The sequence below is a fragment of the Cyprinus carpio genome, chromosome A25 (assembly GCF_018340385.1).
Source record: "Cyprinus carpio isolate SPL01 chromosome A25, ASM1834038v1, whole genome shotgun sequence".
In the NCBI taxonomy this organism is placed as follows: Eukaryota; Metazoa; Chordata; class Actinopteri; order Cypriniformes; family Cyprinidae; genus Cyprinus; species Cyprinus carpio.
Genome location: NC_056596.1, coordinates 13,662,863 through 13,679,200, shown reverse-complemented (window position 1 = coordinate 13,679,200; position 16,338 = coordinate 13,662,863). Strand labels below are relative to the sequence as shown.

General features: G+C 39.6%; 1 protein-coding gene across 1 annotated transcript in view; it reads left to right on the top strand.

The window, feature by feature from the left end:
• LOC109112881 (tight junction protein ZO-1-like) overlaps positions 1–15,584 on the top strand; it is a 93,978-nt gene extending 78,394 nt beyond the window's left edge. The window contains 16 exon segments of the mRNA XM_042715626.1: positions 1,227–1,446; positions 1,539–1,723; positions 1,917–2,012; positions 2,097–2,179; positions 2,306–2,516; positions 2,767–2,867; positions 3,858–4,211; positions 5,346–5,582; positions 7,928–8,836; positions 9,026–9,117; positions 10,450–10,671; positions 10,770–10,909; positions 11,888–12,311; positions 12,393–12,610; positions 13,547–13,690; positions 14,828–15,584. Coding sequence (XP_042571560.1) covers positions 1,227–1,446; positions 1,539–1,723; positions 1,917–2,012; positions 2,097–2,179; positions 2,306–2,516; positions 2,767–2,867; positions 3,858–4,211; positions 5,346–5,582; positions 7,928–8,836; positions 9,026–9,117; positions 10,450–10,671; positions 10,770–10,909; positions 11,888–12,311; positions 12,393–12,610; positions 13,547–13,690; positions 14,828–14,922 — 3,731 coding nt within the window. The 3' untranslated portion in view covers positions 14,923–15,584.
• The last annotated feature ends 754 nt before the right edge of the window (positions 15,585–16,338 follow it).

Sequence of the window (16,338 nt, the reverse complement as noted above, 5' to 3'; positions counted from 1 at the left end):
GGACAGCGTTTGATTTTGATTTGGGCCAAGACTTGAATGTTTGATTGTTACCACAATACCTAAATTGCTATTTGGCCTGTGACATTGGCAGAACATAGCATCAGAGGACTAGCATGGTAATAAGAATACAAAGCAAAGATAAATCAATAACTTCATAATCTAGCTGGTTGCACTATGCCAAACTAGACGTATAAGCAATATTAGCAATATGTCATTGCCTGATTACAAATTAATAATATATTGTGATATCTTGTGCTAGCTAATCAAAAGAGTTTGCACTTGGCTAAGCTAGATTGAAAATGAGTTCACTATTATGCTATCTTCTTATAGCTAATCAAAGCAGCTTTTCTTAACCAGTTAATGCTCGGTTAAGCTCAATACCTGATCTGGAACAAATGTATGGAAGAATGTTACGGACTATATTCAAAATGAGTTGCAAATTGTATTTTCAGTTGCGTTTTCCTTATGTGGACACACAAAATGTGACACAATCCAAATGCAATTTCAGATCTTACATTACCGTTTGCGTTTTCACGAATGCACAGTGACTGCCAAATTTCAAATGAAAAAGCAAAGTCCATTTGCAACTCTATTCCCATGTCTGACAAGTTATGAGCCTGTCATATTTAAATAGCAATATTTAATACTACGTCTGCTTTTTCACTCTCTCTGCGTTGCGCATGTAACCTGCCAAAACTCAAAGCAATCGTAATTCTTTTAGCATTTGAATTTCCGATGCCTAGCACTGTCAATCAGTGTCAGGGGTGGGACTATACTATGGGGGCTGTTTGTGTTTGGAAGTGGCGTCGCTCACAGATGACTGTGTTGAATGCTTTGAATAATGGAGGTAATCGGTAAAGGCTCTGCTAAAGACAGCTGCCAATCCGATAGATGCGTGTGAATGAACAGACAGTGCAACCCGGGTCTCCTTATATTCTTGGGTCCTTACACAATAAATCATTCCATCGCTTTTACCCCAAATGAGGCAACTATCCCCTGCTAGCAGCAGGAGCCACAATGGTACACACAATAGGTCAATATTTACTATTAACCAAACACTTTTCACCTGTCTCAAGCTCTCTGTGTTTACAATCTGAGTGATGCATGTGAGCAAACAGTGCAATTCTACACTATATATTTTTGGGATTTTGGATACTTGTCAAACTGTTTCAAGCTTTTTATCAGGACCGCAAAATAAAAATAACACAAATCTCTTTGCTTCCCAGTATACAGACGCATTGTAGAGTCCGACGTAGGTGACTCGTTCTACATCAGGACCCATTTTGAGTACGAGAAGGAGTCACCCTACGGCCTGAGTTTCAATAAGGGGGAGGTCTTCAGAGTGGTCGACACCCTTTACAATGGCAAACTGGGCTCTTGGCTCGCCATCCGCATCGGCAAGAACCACCAGGAGGTAGAGCGGGGCATCATCCCCAACAAGAATAGGTGCTGAAGCCATTTGTATTAGTTTGCATTGAGTCTTGCATTTAATGTGTTGAGTCATTTAAGTTTGAGCTGTTGTTTTGTGTTGTCTACAGGGCTGAGCAGCTATCGAGTGTCCAATACACTCTCCCAAAGACTCCAGGAGGGGATCGGGCTGACTTCTGGAGGTTCAGAGGCCTCCGTAGCTCCAAACGCAACCTGAGGAAGAGCAGAGAGGACCTTTCTGCTCAGCCCGTCCAAACAAAGTTCCCCGCTTATGAAAGAGTGGTGCTTCGAGAAGGTACAGAGGCTGTTTATAGATGGGCTTTTAGTTGCTATGGTTATTTCGGGTTTGAGAATCTATTTTTGAAGCTTTGCTAATCAGTTTCAGTTTGTCTGTGAATGTTTGCAGGAAATAATCTGATAGCCTTGCATTGAAGGAAAACGTTTTGTAGAAATCTAGTTAATCTCTGTTGTTTCTTCTGCATAAAAAGCTGGTTTCTTGAGGCCGGTGGTCATTTTCGGGCCTATTGCGGATGTTGCAAGAGAGAAACTGTCCAGAGAGGAGTCTGACATCTTTGACCTTGCAAGTAAGTTCTGCGTAATGAGGTTTTCTCCAGTTATTTATTTTTTGTATTAAGAAGGTATAAAATGTCTTACTCTCCTTTTCTCAGAGAGTGAACCCAGAGATGCAGGCACAGACCAGCGCAGCTCTGGAATCATCCGTCTCCATACCATTAAACAGATCATTGACCGAGTGAGTATGGACTCGGATAATTTAGTTAACTGCCATGCCACTTTCCATCTGCTCTGCTCTTGAGCGTAGTCTCACGGACCCTGCAAAGACCCGGCTGGTGTCTCATGATTCTGTTTGTGCTGCTAGGACAAGCATGCAGTGCTGGACATCACCCCCAATGCGGTGGACCGTCTGAATTATGCTCAGTGGTACCCCATTGTGGTGTTCCTGAATCCCGACAGCAAGCAGGGTGTCAAGAACATGAGGACCAGGCTCTGTCCTGAGTCCAGGAAGAGCGCCCGGAAGCTGTATGAGCGTGCTCTCAAACTGAGAAAGAACAACCATCACCTCTTCACCAGTGAGTAGACCCAACAACAGAATAATATTATTACTCTCTATGTTGTTACAAAACTGTTAGACTTTCTTTAGTCAGTGGAACACAGAAGGAGAAATTTTGAAGCATGTCCAGGACAATCTAGTCCATGTAATGAATGAGAACTGGGAACTGTTGCAAGCTACAAAAGCACCATAAAAGTTATTGTTTTACATGCAGGCATCACTTTTGGTGTATTTGTAGTTTAGTAAATTGTGACTTCCTGGCCTTTTAGCCACCATCAACTTGAACAACATGAACGATGGGTGGTACGGTGCTTTGAAAGAGACCATCCAGCAGCAGCAGAACCAGTTGGTCTGGGTCTCAGAGGGCAAGGTAAGCTTCTCTAAAGTTTTGTGCCTCACTATTTAGATGTTGCTTCTTTGTCTAGAGCCCCCTACCCTGACTCAGATACACTCTAGATCAGTGTTTCCCAACCCTGTTCCTGCAGCCACACCAACAGTACACATTTTGAGACTCGTCCTAATCAAACACACCTAGTTCAACTCATCAGCTCGTTAGTAGAGACTCTAAGACCTGAAATGAATGGGTCAAATAAGGGAGACCAATTATGTACTGTTGCTGTGCCTCCAGGAACAGGTTTGGGAAGCACTGCCTTAAATGAGGGTTGTAATTGTATTGAAAATTGTAATTATCAGTCAATTTGTAACCGATAATTTATAATTATTATTTTTATTATCAGCATTTGCCTGGGACTTTTATTTTATTTTTATTTTGCCATTAAATAATGATTATATACATGTATTTGTAATAAGTAGTTGATGTATATATCAACAAGGCTGTTTGAAATTTTAGAATTATCGGTTTTGGATGATCGGTATTTATGTTTGGCCGAGTTGGATGCATTTTGCTTTCTATAATTAGTAAACTGTATAACTGAATAAATAATACTTATAATAAGCATAATTATAATTGGAAAAACTGAATAAATCTGAAAACTATCAGCCGATATATATCTGATACAATGAAAACAATGGTCTAATATCGGCTGATAACTGATATCGTACAAATATATTACGTATCCCCACAAACAATTTGTGCTTAAAATAATATTTCCTGTCTGTTTTTATTTGCTTAGTATCTATGTAAAATGTTGTTTTTGTTTACTGTTTAAAAAAAAAATAATAAAAAAACCTTTTAAGAGCAAAAAAAGCAGAGCAGAGCTATTTCTGCTTTTGCACTGTTCCACTCCAAGACGTTTGATATGCATTAATTTCCACTCTCACCCATCCATCATTTCATTTCCACTGCTGTGGGTCATCAAACTCATCCTAACCATCCCTCCCTCCCCCTCTCCGCCCGCAGGCAGATGGCACTCCTGACGATGACCTTGACATCCACGACGACCGCCTCTCCTACCTCTCAGCACCGGGCAGTGAGTACAGCATGTACAGCACCGACAGCCGCCACACTTCCGACTATGAGGACACCGATACAGAGGGCGGGGCCTACACCGACCAGGAGCTGGATGAAACCATGAACGACGAGGTGGGCCTTCCCAGCGAGCCTGCCATCACACGCTCGTCCGAACCTGTCCGAGAGGACCTGCCGGTCATCCAGGACGCAGCTGGGTACCCAAGCTACCAGCATGCTGTGCCGCAACCGGAACCGGTTAACCGCATTGACCCAGCCGGGTTTAAGATGGCAGCAACTCAGCAGGTACAGAATATAAGTAGCATTATGTGTGTGTGTGTGTCGGTTACTTTGTTAATTTCAGTGGGACTTCTGTAAGTTTTAGCATAACGTGGGTCATTTGTGCTATGCAGTGCTTTTTGAACTTTCGTTTTGAAATGAAAATGCTTGTGTTGTAATTTAATTAAGTATTTCTATTAGAGATGCTCAGACACTTAATTAAATAATAAAAAAAATTATAACCTATTCACATACTGGCAAGAAAATGAATAAGATGGAAGCTGACAGGATGGAAATGTTAGCCATTGTTTAGTGAGGAGCGCTAGCTTACATGAGAGTATGAACTTTGTAATATTTATTTATTTTATTATTATAAAATTTTAGTTTACATATGTTAGCTTGATAAATTTGTATATATTGATTGATTTATCATTTATCTGTTTTATAGAAGGTTACTTTGTAGCTTGTTATATTTTAATCTTGGTTTTAAGAGTCTTTTAAAATATATTCATTTTTCTTTTTATCAAACAAAATGGAATGATTCAACTAAGACCAATTAATAGCACAAAACATCACAAAATTATATCAAATCTGTTGTTAATTCTTGCTGATGTCACTTCCTAGAGGATAATGTCATTAAGGAACTGGCTTTTGTTAGTTAAAGGCATAAAGTTAGGCTTTTGGGCTTTGTTAGTCATTAAGAAATACAGAAGACTGACAGGATGAAAAGTATATTCACATTCTTACTAATAAGGATTCTGTCTGTTTGAGTTTAATATACTATATTACCTATTAAAATAAATATATGATCAGAATGTGAAAATGTACTGCATAGTAGAAATTACCATATAACACAACAAAACCTATTTTCCTTCATTTGCGACGTTATCTGAAATGTAAACCTTTATTTTCTGCCCCAATAGCATTTTAAACTGCATATGCAGCAGGGCTGGACCACTACCTAGTTTTCTGCTTCCTTTAATGCTGAATACACTTAATGTGAGCTAGTTTATATGATCAGATGACATTGTTTTCCAGACAAACTCTTATTCGTCTTTCAGTAGTTACCTGGATATGGATGCTTTGGTTGTCGTAGCTGCTAGTTGTAGCTGGTCCTGTTGGTAGCGTGTGTCTGTAACCTCTTTGCCCCGTACTCCACAGCAAGCTGAGGCCGCTCTGGCCTCGCCACCCCCTCCCTCTGCACCGGCAGCAACACCCCCTGCGGTCCAACCTACCGCGCCACTAGCGGGTACGGACCCAGAGGAGCCGTCTGGCACCCCTCAGGCCGACTCCCTTAACAGCCCCGTCCCTGTTCCCGACCCCCAGCCCGAACCTGAGCTCACTCAGCCCCCAACACACGACCCCCACCATTTGCTTCCTCCAGGCCCAGATCCAAAGGTACCGGCACCACCGGAAGCTGGACCCGCTCCCGGCCCGTTTCAGCCCAGCTCTTTCTTTCTCAATCTTGCCTGTGTCTATCACTCATTTCTCTGACTCCTCCCACTCCACTGTCTGCATGAATGCTCCGCCCACCCCACGCGTGTGCTGCGTGTGTTCCTCAGTGTAACTGGTACACATGCTCCACAAGAATGACGAGGGCCCGTTGCATAAGTAGAAGTGCAGTCTCCTCACTTGTTGCCTCGTACTTCCTCTTGCATGGCTCCTAGTTTATGACGTTTCTTTCAGCTTGTTCTGTCTGTAGTAGGGCTGGGCGATATATTAAATAGTCATGAAATGAATGCAATGGCTATTTGAAATAGTGTAACTTTGCGAATGTTTGACGATTTGAATGCACTCTTTATTCGGCCAATATGTTTCTGGCCTTTTTTTTTCCTTGCAATTCTGAGTTTTTATCTCACAATTCTGATTTTTTTCCCCTTGTAATTCTGCTTTTATAGCTTGTAATTGTGAGTTTGTATTTCTTTCGCAATCCTGAGTTTGTGTCTCTCAAATATAAACTCAGAATTGGGAGGAGAAACTACAGATTGTGAGATATAAACTTTGATCTCTCAGATTTGCGAGAAAAAATGGCTGAATTGTGAGATTTGAACTCGGAATTGCAAGATTTAAATGCGAGTGGGGCGGGGCTTAAGAATTCGAGTCATAAAAATTTTTATCATCAGTACAAACAGTCCCCTGTAAGGAGTCAATTCATAACTGTTTCAGTGATTTATCTGCATCATCACTAACAATTTTCACAAATTTTTATAATTGTTTTTTATAATTTTATATTTTGTTTTTATAATTGTCAGTAAAAATTGTACATATTATACATTTTATTTTATTGTATATTGCTATTGTTTGCATCAACATTAAAATTTTCACTGGAATATTTTTCTCTATATTGTATGCTTTTATGTATTATTTTATTAGTGCATATCAAATAATTAGTATTTTTATTTCATTTTTTTATTGAAAAAGCTGTGTAAAACAGGATTATTGAAACCTTGATTTACTGCGTGTACTATGCTGTTTGATGTAAACAATGGAATTTTTTTTTTTTTTTTAAATGTAAAGCTATATCGCCTGGCCCTAATCTGTAGCGATAGATGTAATGGTAGCGTTTGGCTTTGACCTGAATCACATCTGTACGGACGGCCGCTAGATGCACTGTAGACATGTCATTTAATTGCAAACGGACCTTTCCCTGATTTGCAAGAATGGATTTCTGTAGTTGCATGTTCATTTAACCTGCAGACAGTACTTACAGCAATGTAAAAGGAAAACAACTGGACTAATCCTGCATAATGTCTTCATAACCAATGTTTCTTTTCATAAATGAAGACGTTATGTAAGAGCTTTTGTGATTATGTTAAGTTGTCTTATAGGAGGCATTGGACCTTTTACAGCTCTACTGTCTTCAGGGCATACTTTGTAGCTTGAGAAGGAGCCTTTCAAACAATGAACAGACATAAACATGCGAAGACAAAGCTCCACTTGGTCCTATTATACATTTATTAGATTTAACTAATGATTAGGAATCAAAAAAGTGTTACCAAGTGGAGTTGCTGTACATTTTGAAGGGCTTCTTTTCAAATTGTAGTAATGTAGAGCTGAGTAGCAAATATTGGTAAGATGCTTGTTTTATTGCATAATGAATTGAGTTATTACTGGGTTTTTTTCTGTTCAGAAGTGAGTTTAGCTTCAGTGCTTGCAAGGCACCAATGCGTGTATATTTACTGAAAGTTAATTTAATACTATTAATAATTAATAATTGAGAGCCAATAATAATTTAGCAGCAAATCAGCGTATTAGAATGATTTCTGAAGGATCATATGACACTGAAGACTGGAGTAATGATGCTGAAAATTCACCTTTGCGTAACAGGAATAAATTACATTTTTAAAATACATTCAAATAAAGAACTATTATTTGAACATTTTAAATTAAAATAATGTTTCACGGTATTACTATTTGTACTATATTTTGCTCAATTAAATCCAGCCATGGTTAGCACAAGAGTCTGCTTTCAAAAACATTAGAATTTTCCTTCATGTGATTTTTACTGTATGTAAAACCATGCTTACTTTTTTTTACTGCTTTGATTTTTACTGTATATTAAACTTCACTTACTAATTTACTACTTATATATTTCTTTGTGGTTAATTTGAAATATTTTGCCTGTTTTATTATTTTTTTTAACCTTTAATAATGTGCTTAACGACTTTAAGCAAAATTTTCATATCCAGTTTGAACCTTTTCAATCATTCATGCTCTGATTGTTGATGTTTTGTCCCTCACAGATGTATAAAAAGGATCTGTACAGCATGGATGAGCCGGTGCGAGTGAACCACAGCGTGAAGCCTCCCCCTCCCCAACAGCAGCAGCAGCCTTTAGGCCCCCCCACCTCGCTGTCCTACAGCCACCAGCCTGTCTACCAGGACCAACAGCCATACCGCCAGTACGAGCACCCGCCTTATGGCTATGACGGTGGCGGCTACGCACAACCAAAGCCTCACCTGCACTACGAAAATCGTGTGTCTCAGTACGACGAGCAAAGGCCCCCTTATGACCAGCAGCAGACTTCACCCCAACTGCCGCCCATGTCCGGCAACCCTCAGGGCCACCAGCCTCTTCCTCCCCCCGAACTGGGGTACGAACACCGCTCTCCATACGAGGATGGGCCAACCAGGGATTTCGGCCCCCCTCAGTCCCAGTATGATGGCGTATCACCAATGAGCTACGATAACCGGCCGCGGCATGCTAAACCTGCACCGGCGTGCTACGAAGAACCTCCACCCGCTCCGGTCTCCTACAACGCACGCCCTCCCTTCGAGTCCCATCCACATGGTTTCCCAGGCAATGTGCATCGCTCCCCTGATCCACCAAAGAAGTATTACGGTGATGCTGAAATGAGACCCTCGTACAACCCTGGAGCGCCGAACCGAACTTATAAACCAGTGCTACACGAGCCCGTGATGAACTCTGAACCTCCCGCTCCGCCTCCCAAACCCGAGGCCGTCTTGTCTCCAGGGGAACCGCATCACCCTGCAGCTGCCAAACCATTGCCGCCTCCCCCCAGGGATGATGATAATGATGAAGACCCTGCCTTGAAGCCCCAGTCTGTGCTCAACAGGGTCAAAATGTTCGAGAACAAGCGATCTGTGTCCGTAGACCGAGCCAAGGATACGCCGGAAGTAGCAGGAATCAGGGTATATTTCTGTCCGCTTGATACTGAACCTCAGCTTTTCCTTTGAGGGCTTTGCTGTTAATGGTTTATTACGTTTATTTGCATCCACATAACTTCATATTTTAGTGTTGACTTCTGCACAGACAAGAAGGACTTCAGAAAATGTTTATGTGAACGTGTGATGACAGAACGGATGTACTTTCTTCTTCAGCCCACAGATCTTCCAAAACCTGTGAGCACACCAGGTCCTGTGCTTAAAGCCAACTCTCTCAGCAACCTGGAGCAGGAGAAACCCTCTTACAGGTACAACCACATCTTTACAGTACCTTTCAAAAGTTTGGGGTTGGTAAGATTTTTTTTTTAAACGTTTTCAAAAGTTTCTTATGCTCACCAAGGCTGCATTTATTTGATCAAAAATACAGTAAAAAAAAAAAAAAAAAAAAACGGTGACTATCCACACGGAAACGCATTTCGCTGTATACGCATAAATTTTGTATCATAGGCATTTAGTCCACACAGACCCGCCGTTTTGGGAGAGTGAAACCGATATTTTTTGAAACTGAGTGCCAGGGTGGATAAATCTGAAAACGCCGCCCTTGCGTTTTCGTGTGGACAGTGAATCCGTATATTTTCTGAAACGATGATGTCATCAGCCCACGTCTCGCCCCTCGTCAGACACCGCTATGTCACGTAACAGCAACAAAAACATGAACAAACACTGAACGATTGTCTTTTTATTAACTCATAATAATACAGATTAATAAATGTATTGTTCCATGTTTGTTTGTATACCGCGCACAAGGTTTATGCATAGTCCAAGTCTTCTTCTAAATTTTTTTTACTGTATCTCTGTGGCAGAACTACAGCACCACATGCTGGTCTGGCATGTATACTACATCGTTTTTTTTGTCGGTTTTTAATTTTAATTTTAATATATTTTAATATATAATTTATTCCTGTGATCAAAGCTGAATTTTCAGCATGGTTACTCCAGTCTTCAGGGTCACATGATCCTTCAGAAATTATTTAAATTAACTGATTTGATGGTCAAGAAACATTATCATTATTGAAACAGGGTTGTTATAGTGAAATAAAACTAAAGCCATAAAAACAGTTTCATTACTTGAAATAAAATAAATAAAACTAAAGCCATAAAAACAGTTTCATTAATTGTTTTTTTTTTTATTTTTATTAATAAAATTTTTTTTAAGTTAGTTTTGTGCATTATTATATATGTATGCCTACAACGTCAACCAAGCCCTTATTTAAAACAAAAGGATCTGAATTGACTGGAAAAGTCACGGGAAGTCATTAGCCAGAGAGCCTGTGAACTGTGGAGTAAATCAGAAGTAATATCAACTATTTGATTGGATTGTTTTAAGTTACCACATTCTTATGTATTGGAAGTGCAAAATAACTGTTTATTTTATTGTTCACATGATTTAGTTTCAGATTGCATTCTGTTTCACACTGTTTTTACACAGTAGTGGTTAGCATACAGTATGTGTTGTTAGTGCAGAATGTTAATGCAATCCAGTAGTGCCCTCTGCTGGTTGATCTTCCGTTCTGGAATGTACCATTAAATCTTACATAACACAGTTAAGATCTTTTCTTTCGATGATTTTCTTCTCCTAGAGCCCCAGAGCCCCAGAAAGCTCTGCCGCGTGCAGGGGACGACGTGGTCCGCTCCAACCACTATGACCCAGACGAAGATGAAGAGTATTACAGGAAGCAGTTGTCGTATTTTGACCGCCGCAGCTTTGACAACAAGGCCACGAATCAGCCCAACACTGGAATCAATCGCTTCCACGAGCCGCCCAAACCGCCTCAACCCCAGATCGCATATCCTTTCGCCAGGTACAGTCTAACTCACTAGACAGGCAGTGTTTACGCTTGTATTTTGACGGGACTCTTGTACACATCATACACACTCTTGCACACTCTTTCTGCTTCAGGACGGAGTCTGTGGAGAAGGTGAGTCCTGTGGACAAGAGGTACGAGCCCCTGCCGCCCGTCAACCTGTCACCTGCTCCATACAGCCAGCCTACACCCGCTGCTCCACCCACATCCCTGCCCAAACTCAGCAACATCGAGGGTAAGAATGAGTCTGGTGTGTTCAACTATGGTACTTTCGGCCCTGTGGACTTTCAGAAAATATGTATTTTTTTATACACTAACTAGTTTAATTTGTCCACTTATAATGTCCAACAGTGTTTATACAAACATCACAGGAGAATTCTGCCTTTTTTTCATACAGTCATAAGTATTTCCACCACAGAGACTTTTCAGGTACATCTCAAATGATGTATTGTGTTCGAAATAACTTTTCACACATAATTGTGCAAAAAAAAAAAAAAAAAAAAAACCACTATAAAATTCTATAGTCTGTTTGGGAAACACGTAGACAAACTTGGGGGAAAAAAGTTAACTTAATTACTCAACTTTTTAACTTTACTAGTTAACGTATTATTATTATTATTATTATTTTAAGACTGTAGATTAATTTTACAACTTAAATATTGAAATGGAACATTTTTGGAATAAAATGGCCGAATAAATACATACAAAAAATAATTTTTGCTCTTATTGCATCATAAAAAAAAATTGTCTAAAACTAATACACAATACACAATAATCAAGTGATTAAGCTTTTAATAACTATTAATTATTAAAAACTACTTTAAAAAATGAAAATTAATTTCACACCATAAATCATTTGTTACAAAAAAGCAAAGGAAACTATTAAAATAATAATAATTCCTATGTAGACTTTGGAGTTTTTGTGTCTAGATCAAATGATAAAATCTATGCTTAGAAAATATTTAAAAACTAGCATTTGAACTTAAGATGAAGTTTAAATGTGACTTTTATATGAGAAATAATAAGAAATGTATTTAAGTCTCTGAAGTTGATGAAGCACTCCTCTTGCATAGAGTATGGCCATATTGTCAGTATTGTTTAGAATAGAATTTCAGAAACCAGTTCTAATACCAATGAAATTGCATGATTTTGATACCACATCAAAAACTGAATGCATTGTTTAAAAGCATCACCCCTCTCCCTGATCTCCCAGTGAACTCGCTGCCAGATCCTCACAGCTCTCCCAAAGCCAAACCGGACCCGTTGGCTCTCAGAGCTCCCTCCCGGGACGACCCCATCCAGACCAGCTACCAGCCCCCCAAGTCTTCTGTCAACGGCACGGATGCCCCTCCCAAAACACTAGGCGTCCCTACCAGCTACAACCGCTACGTCCCCAAGCCTTACACCAGCTCCGCCCGACCCTTCGAGCGCAAGTTTGAGAGCCCCAAATTCAACCACAACCTGCTTCCCAACGACACACAGTCCAAACCCAGTGTGAACAACAACCTGAAACCTCAAATCTCACCCCAGCCCCTGGACGCCGACAGTGGGGTCGACACGTTCACGCGCACCATGGAAAACAGGCCCAAATATCAGCACAACAACGTCAACACCCTTCCCAAGGCCGTTCCCGTCAGGTAAGATGATGAAAGAACTTCAGACAGAGCTGGATTCATTCCTTCTGTTTACTGAGCGACTCCCTGCTGTCTGTTTTCTAGCCCCAGTGCACTGGATGACGATGAGGAAGATGAGGGTCACACGGTGGTTGCCACGGCGCGGGGCATCTTTAATTGTAACGGTGGAGTGTTGAGCTCCATTGAGACAGGAGTCAGTATCATTATCCCTCAAGGAGCCATTCCAGATAGTGTGGAGCAGGAGATCTACTTCAAAGTGTGCCGGGACAACAGCATCCTGCCCCCTCTGGACAAGGAGAAAGGTCTGAATCCCGTCTACTTTTGTTTCAGTATATTTTTTGTTTGTTTGTTGTTCCTTTTCAAACTTTGTAGATTTTGTTAGCTTTGATGTTAATTTACACGTCACACAAATATGTTTGGACAAAAGCTACCTTAGAAAAAGTTGAAAGACTAAATACAAAAACAAAGAAAAACAATATGTTTCGTTTAAGGGCTTTTCACATCAGGTTTAGTGCACAGCAGACAAAAAAAGTGCACAAAAGCAGAATTTTCGAGGGGGAAAAAATGAATTATTCAGCATACGAACTATTGAGAAACAAACCTGTTTACACAAAATCCAGTGCCACTAAACAACATACTATAAACAAGTATGAAATATTAACAAGTGATTGTTTCGCTACACTGAACCTGATTTCTGAATTTCAGTGCTTTATGAAAATGGTTCAGATTGAATTGTTCATTAAAAATGACTTGCAGTAAAAGCTTGGGGCCAGCAAGTTTTTTTTTTTATTTTTTTATTAATATTTTTATTCACCCAGGATGCGTTAAAATGATAAAAAGAAACAGTAAAGCTATTTATAATGTTACCAAAAAATATATATTTCGACTTTTATGATTTATCCAAAAAATATTTTCAACATTGATGGTAGTAATAATAAATGTTTCTTGAGCAGCAAATCAGCATATTAGAATGATTTCTGAAGGACGCTGAAGACTGGAGTAATGATGCTGAAAATTCAGCTTTACATCACAGGAATAAATTACATTTTCAAGTAAATTCACATATAAAACTTATTTTAAATTGTAATAATATTTCACTATATTACTGTTTTTACTGTATTTGTGATCAAATAATGCAGCCTTGGTGAGCATAAGAGACTTCTTTGTAGTATTTTTTGAACGGTAGTGTAGTCACACTGTTTCTCCTGATGTTTATTGTAGCCTGTCTGTTCTCTCAGGTGAGACTCTGCTCAGTCCTCTGGTGATGTGCGGCCCTCACGGTCTGAAGTTCCTGAAGCCCGTGGAACTACGTCTACCACATTGTGCGTCTATGACCCCTGATGGTTGGTCTTTTGCTCTAAAATCCTCCGACTCCTCGTCGGGTACGCTGCCCTTTCTCTCTGTCCTTTGATGGGTCTTTTGGGATCGAGATTGAAGCTGTTTGAAAACAGCTATTCATCTTGTGGTTTCGTTTCATTTTCTGGGTTCTCTGAATTAACATCTCACGCTCAGAGCCATCGTGATCACATGATGCTTCCCTGAGCGGTCTGTGCGCTTTGCTTTATCGTTTTATCACCAGTCTCAATCGCAAATGCACTTAATGTCTCTTCAGCTCTTATTCATTCACAATGAATCCATGTAATATTGTTAAACGTGACTGGAACTGACACACATCATTGGGTTCAGCTATGTTTAAACCAGGAGTGAATCCATCGAAAATACACACAGTGAATGCTATGTGTCACTCCGGATCTTGTGATGGTTAACATGGTAATGTGGCTATAAATAAGAAATATAGATGCCAGCAAATAAACCATTTGCTATTTAAAACATGTTTTTGTTAACTAAACTCTGTGTGCACAGAACTGGATTAAGTGTTCAAAAGAGGAGTGGCTTGAATTTAGCTGCAGTGTGAAAACGGCATGTCTAAACAGTAATTGGGTTTCTCTGGGAAAATGTTTACAAATGTTTACATGAAATTACAACCATATTCAATTTCAAGTGCAGGACTGAATCCACTAAATTATTATGTGTATGAATACATAAGTTGTTTTACGTTTGATATTTGTAACTTTTTTTTTTATCTCGAGAGGGAATTTGGTGTCACACCCATTAACAACCGAACTCTGTGTGTGAACGGGGGAGTGACAACTGAATCTAGCTGCAGTGTGAAAAGGGGATGTCCAAACAGAGTTATTCGGTTCAGGGAATCAAAACCATATTTATTTTATTTGCAAAACTGAATCCTACAAGTTATTGTTCTGTCTATGTGAATACAGGAGTCACTCCTGATCTCGCGATGGTTGACATAGTGATAATGTGTCATCTTGTGGTTGTAAATAACATGTGGATGTTTTTTTCTTTTTTTTTAATACAATTCTAAACTTTTAAAAACACAATTAGAATTTTTTTCACAAAATTGTGCAGCCCTAGTGTGAATAGAAAAATCTGAATCTTTAGATTGACATTGGGTCTGTACCATATTCCTCCTGACGTTCCTCCTGTTGAAATATCCACAGGTGACCCCAAATGCTGGCAAAACAAGTGTCTACCAGGAGACCCCAATTACCTGGTGGGCGCCAACTGTGTGTCCGTGCTGATCGACCACTTCTGAAGAGAGCAACAGCTGGTCTGTTACTGAACGTCAGCGTGCATGGACCCTTCTCCAGTTCTTCTACTCAGAGGGAGGGATTTGCACCACTTTATGAAGTATTAATGCTTCCCTCTTTTCGTTGATGGGCTGAAGCATCGTTCCCAAAAACTCTCTTTGAGAGTAGCACTGATGGGACAGTACTACGGAGCACTCCTTTTCCTATTCCCTTTGATTTCCTATTTTTTCCAAGTTTGGTTTTGCCTTTTTTTTTTACCTTTTGGTGCTTGAAGACTTGCAAAAAATTACTGAATAAATGAAATCGAACTGCTAATGGAATGCATGACCTGTGCCACAAAAGTTGGAAAACTTCCCCCATTTTTAACTATTTTACTCCAAATAATTAGAAGTCTTGAACAGAATCACAAAAAAAAATAATTGGAAAAATTAAGTAGTTTTTACGTAAAACAAGTGAATCCTGCTAATGTGCTCCCAAACAGAAAAGTCATTGTAGAGCTTTTATGTTTGCAAGGTCGTGTGATTTTCGTGGAACGCTGTAATGGATTGTCGCGGATCTGGAAAGCATGTTGGTTTCTAGAAAATGAAGAATTGAGACTTTTTAAAGTGAAGAACTGATTATTGAAGGAATGTGACTGTTGCACTCATCTGCTCATGGACTTCCCTCTGGGCTAAAAAACATGGGCTCTTTCTCTCTCTCTCTCTCTCTCTCTCGTTTTGAAGCGATCTTTTCTAGAGATGTTTTACTGTAGATAAACATTGACTGTGGTTTTCCTAAACTCCTGCGGTCTAGAGATCTATGCATGTGCTGTGACTCAGGTCCAAACACCTCCTACTAAGTTGAGTACACAAACCTACCCATCATGCACTGCAAGCAGTGATGCCTTATCTGCATTTTTTTGTTACTTTGACCTGAAAGGCTAGCAAATGTCGGATTTCTGTTACAGAGGGAAGTTACGAAGGACACAAACTCCCACCGTAATCAAGCGGGATATTTAGCACACAAATAATGAGGTCTGATCAACAGGTCTGCTTTTTCACTGCTATGCATATGACAATATACAGGAACACTAGGATATGTTTCAATTACAGCTGTATATATATTGTGCTAGCATATGGCCTTGGTTCGCTGTAAATGACCTTTTGTACATCTTTGTTATTTTATATAAAACCTTACATGAAAAAAAGTTTCTTAACAGGGCGGGGGGGGCGGAGGAAAACTATAACATTGGTTATTATGTTTGTATTCCAGTTATACTTCTGAGCCTTGGAATTTACCTTAGCAGTACAGAGAATATTGAAACAAATAAAAAAATAAAAATTTACGCTACACTACGTAATGGTATTTTTAACAGTTACAGAAATTTTTTTATTATTTACAAACTAGAAAAGAGCTCGGATTAAATAATTTAAGGATTCTGT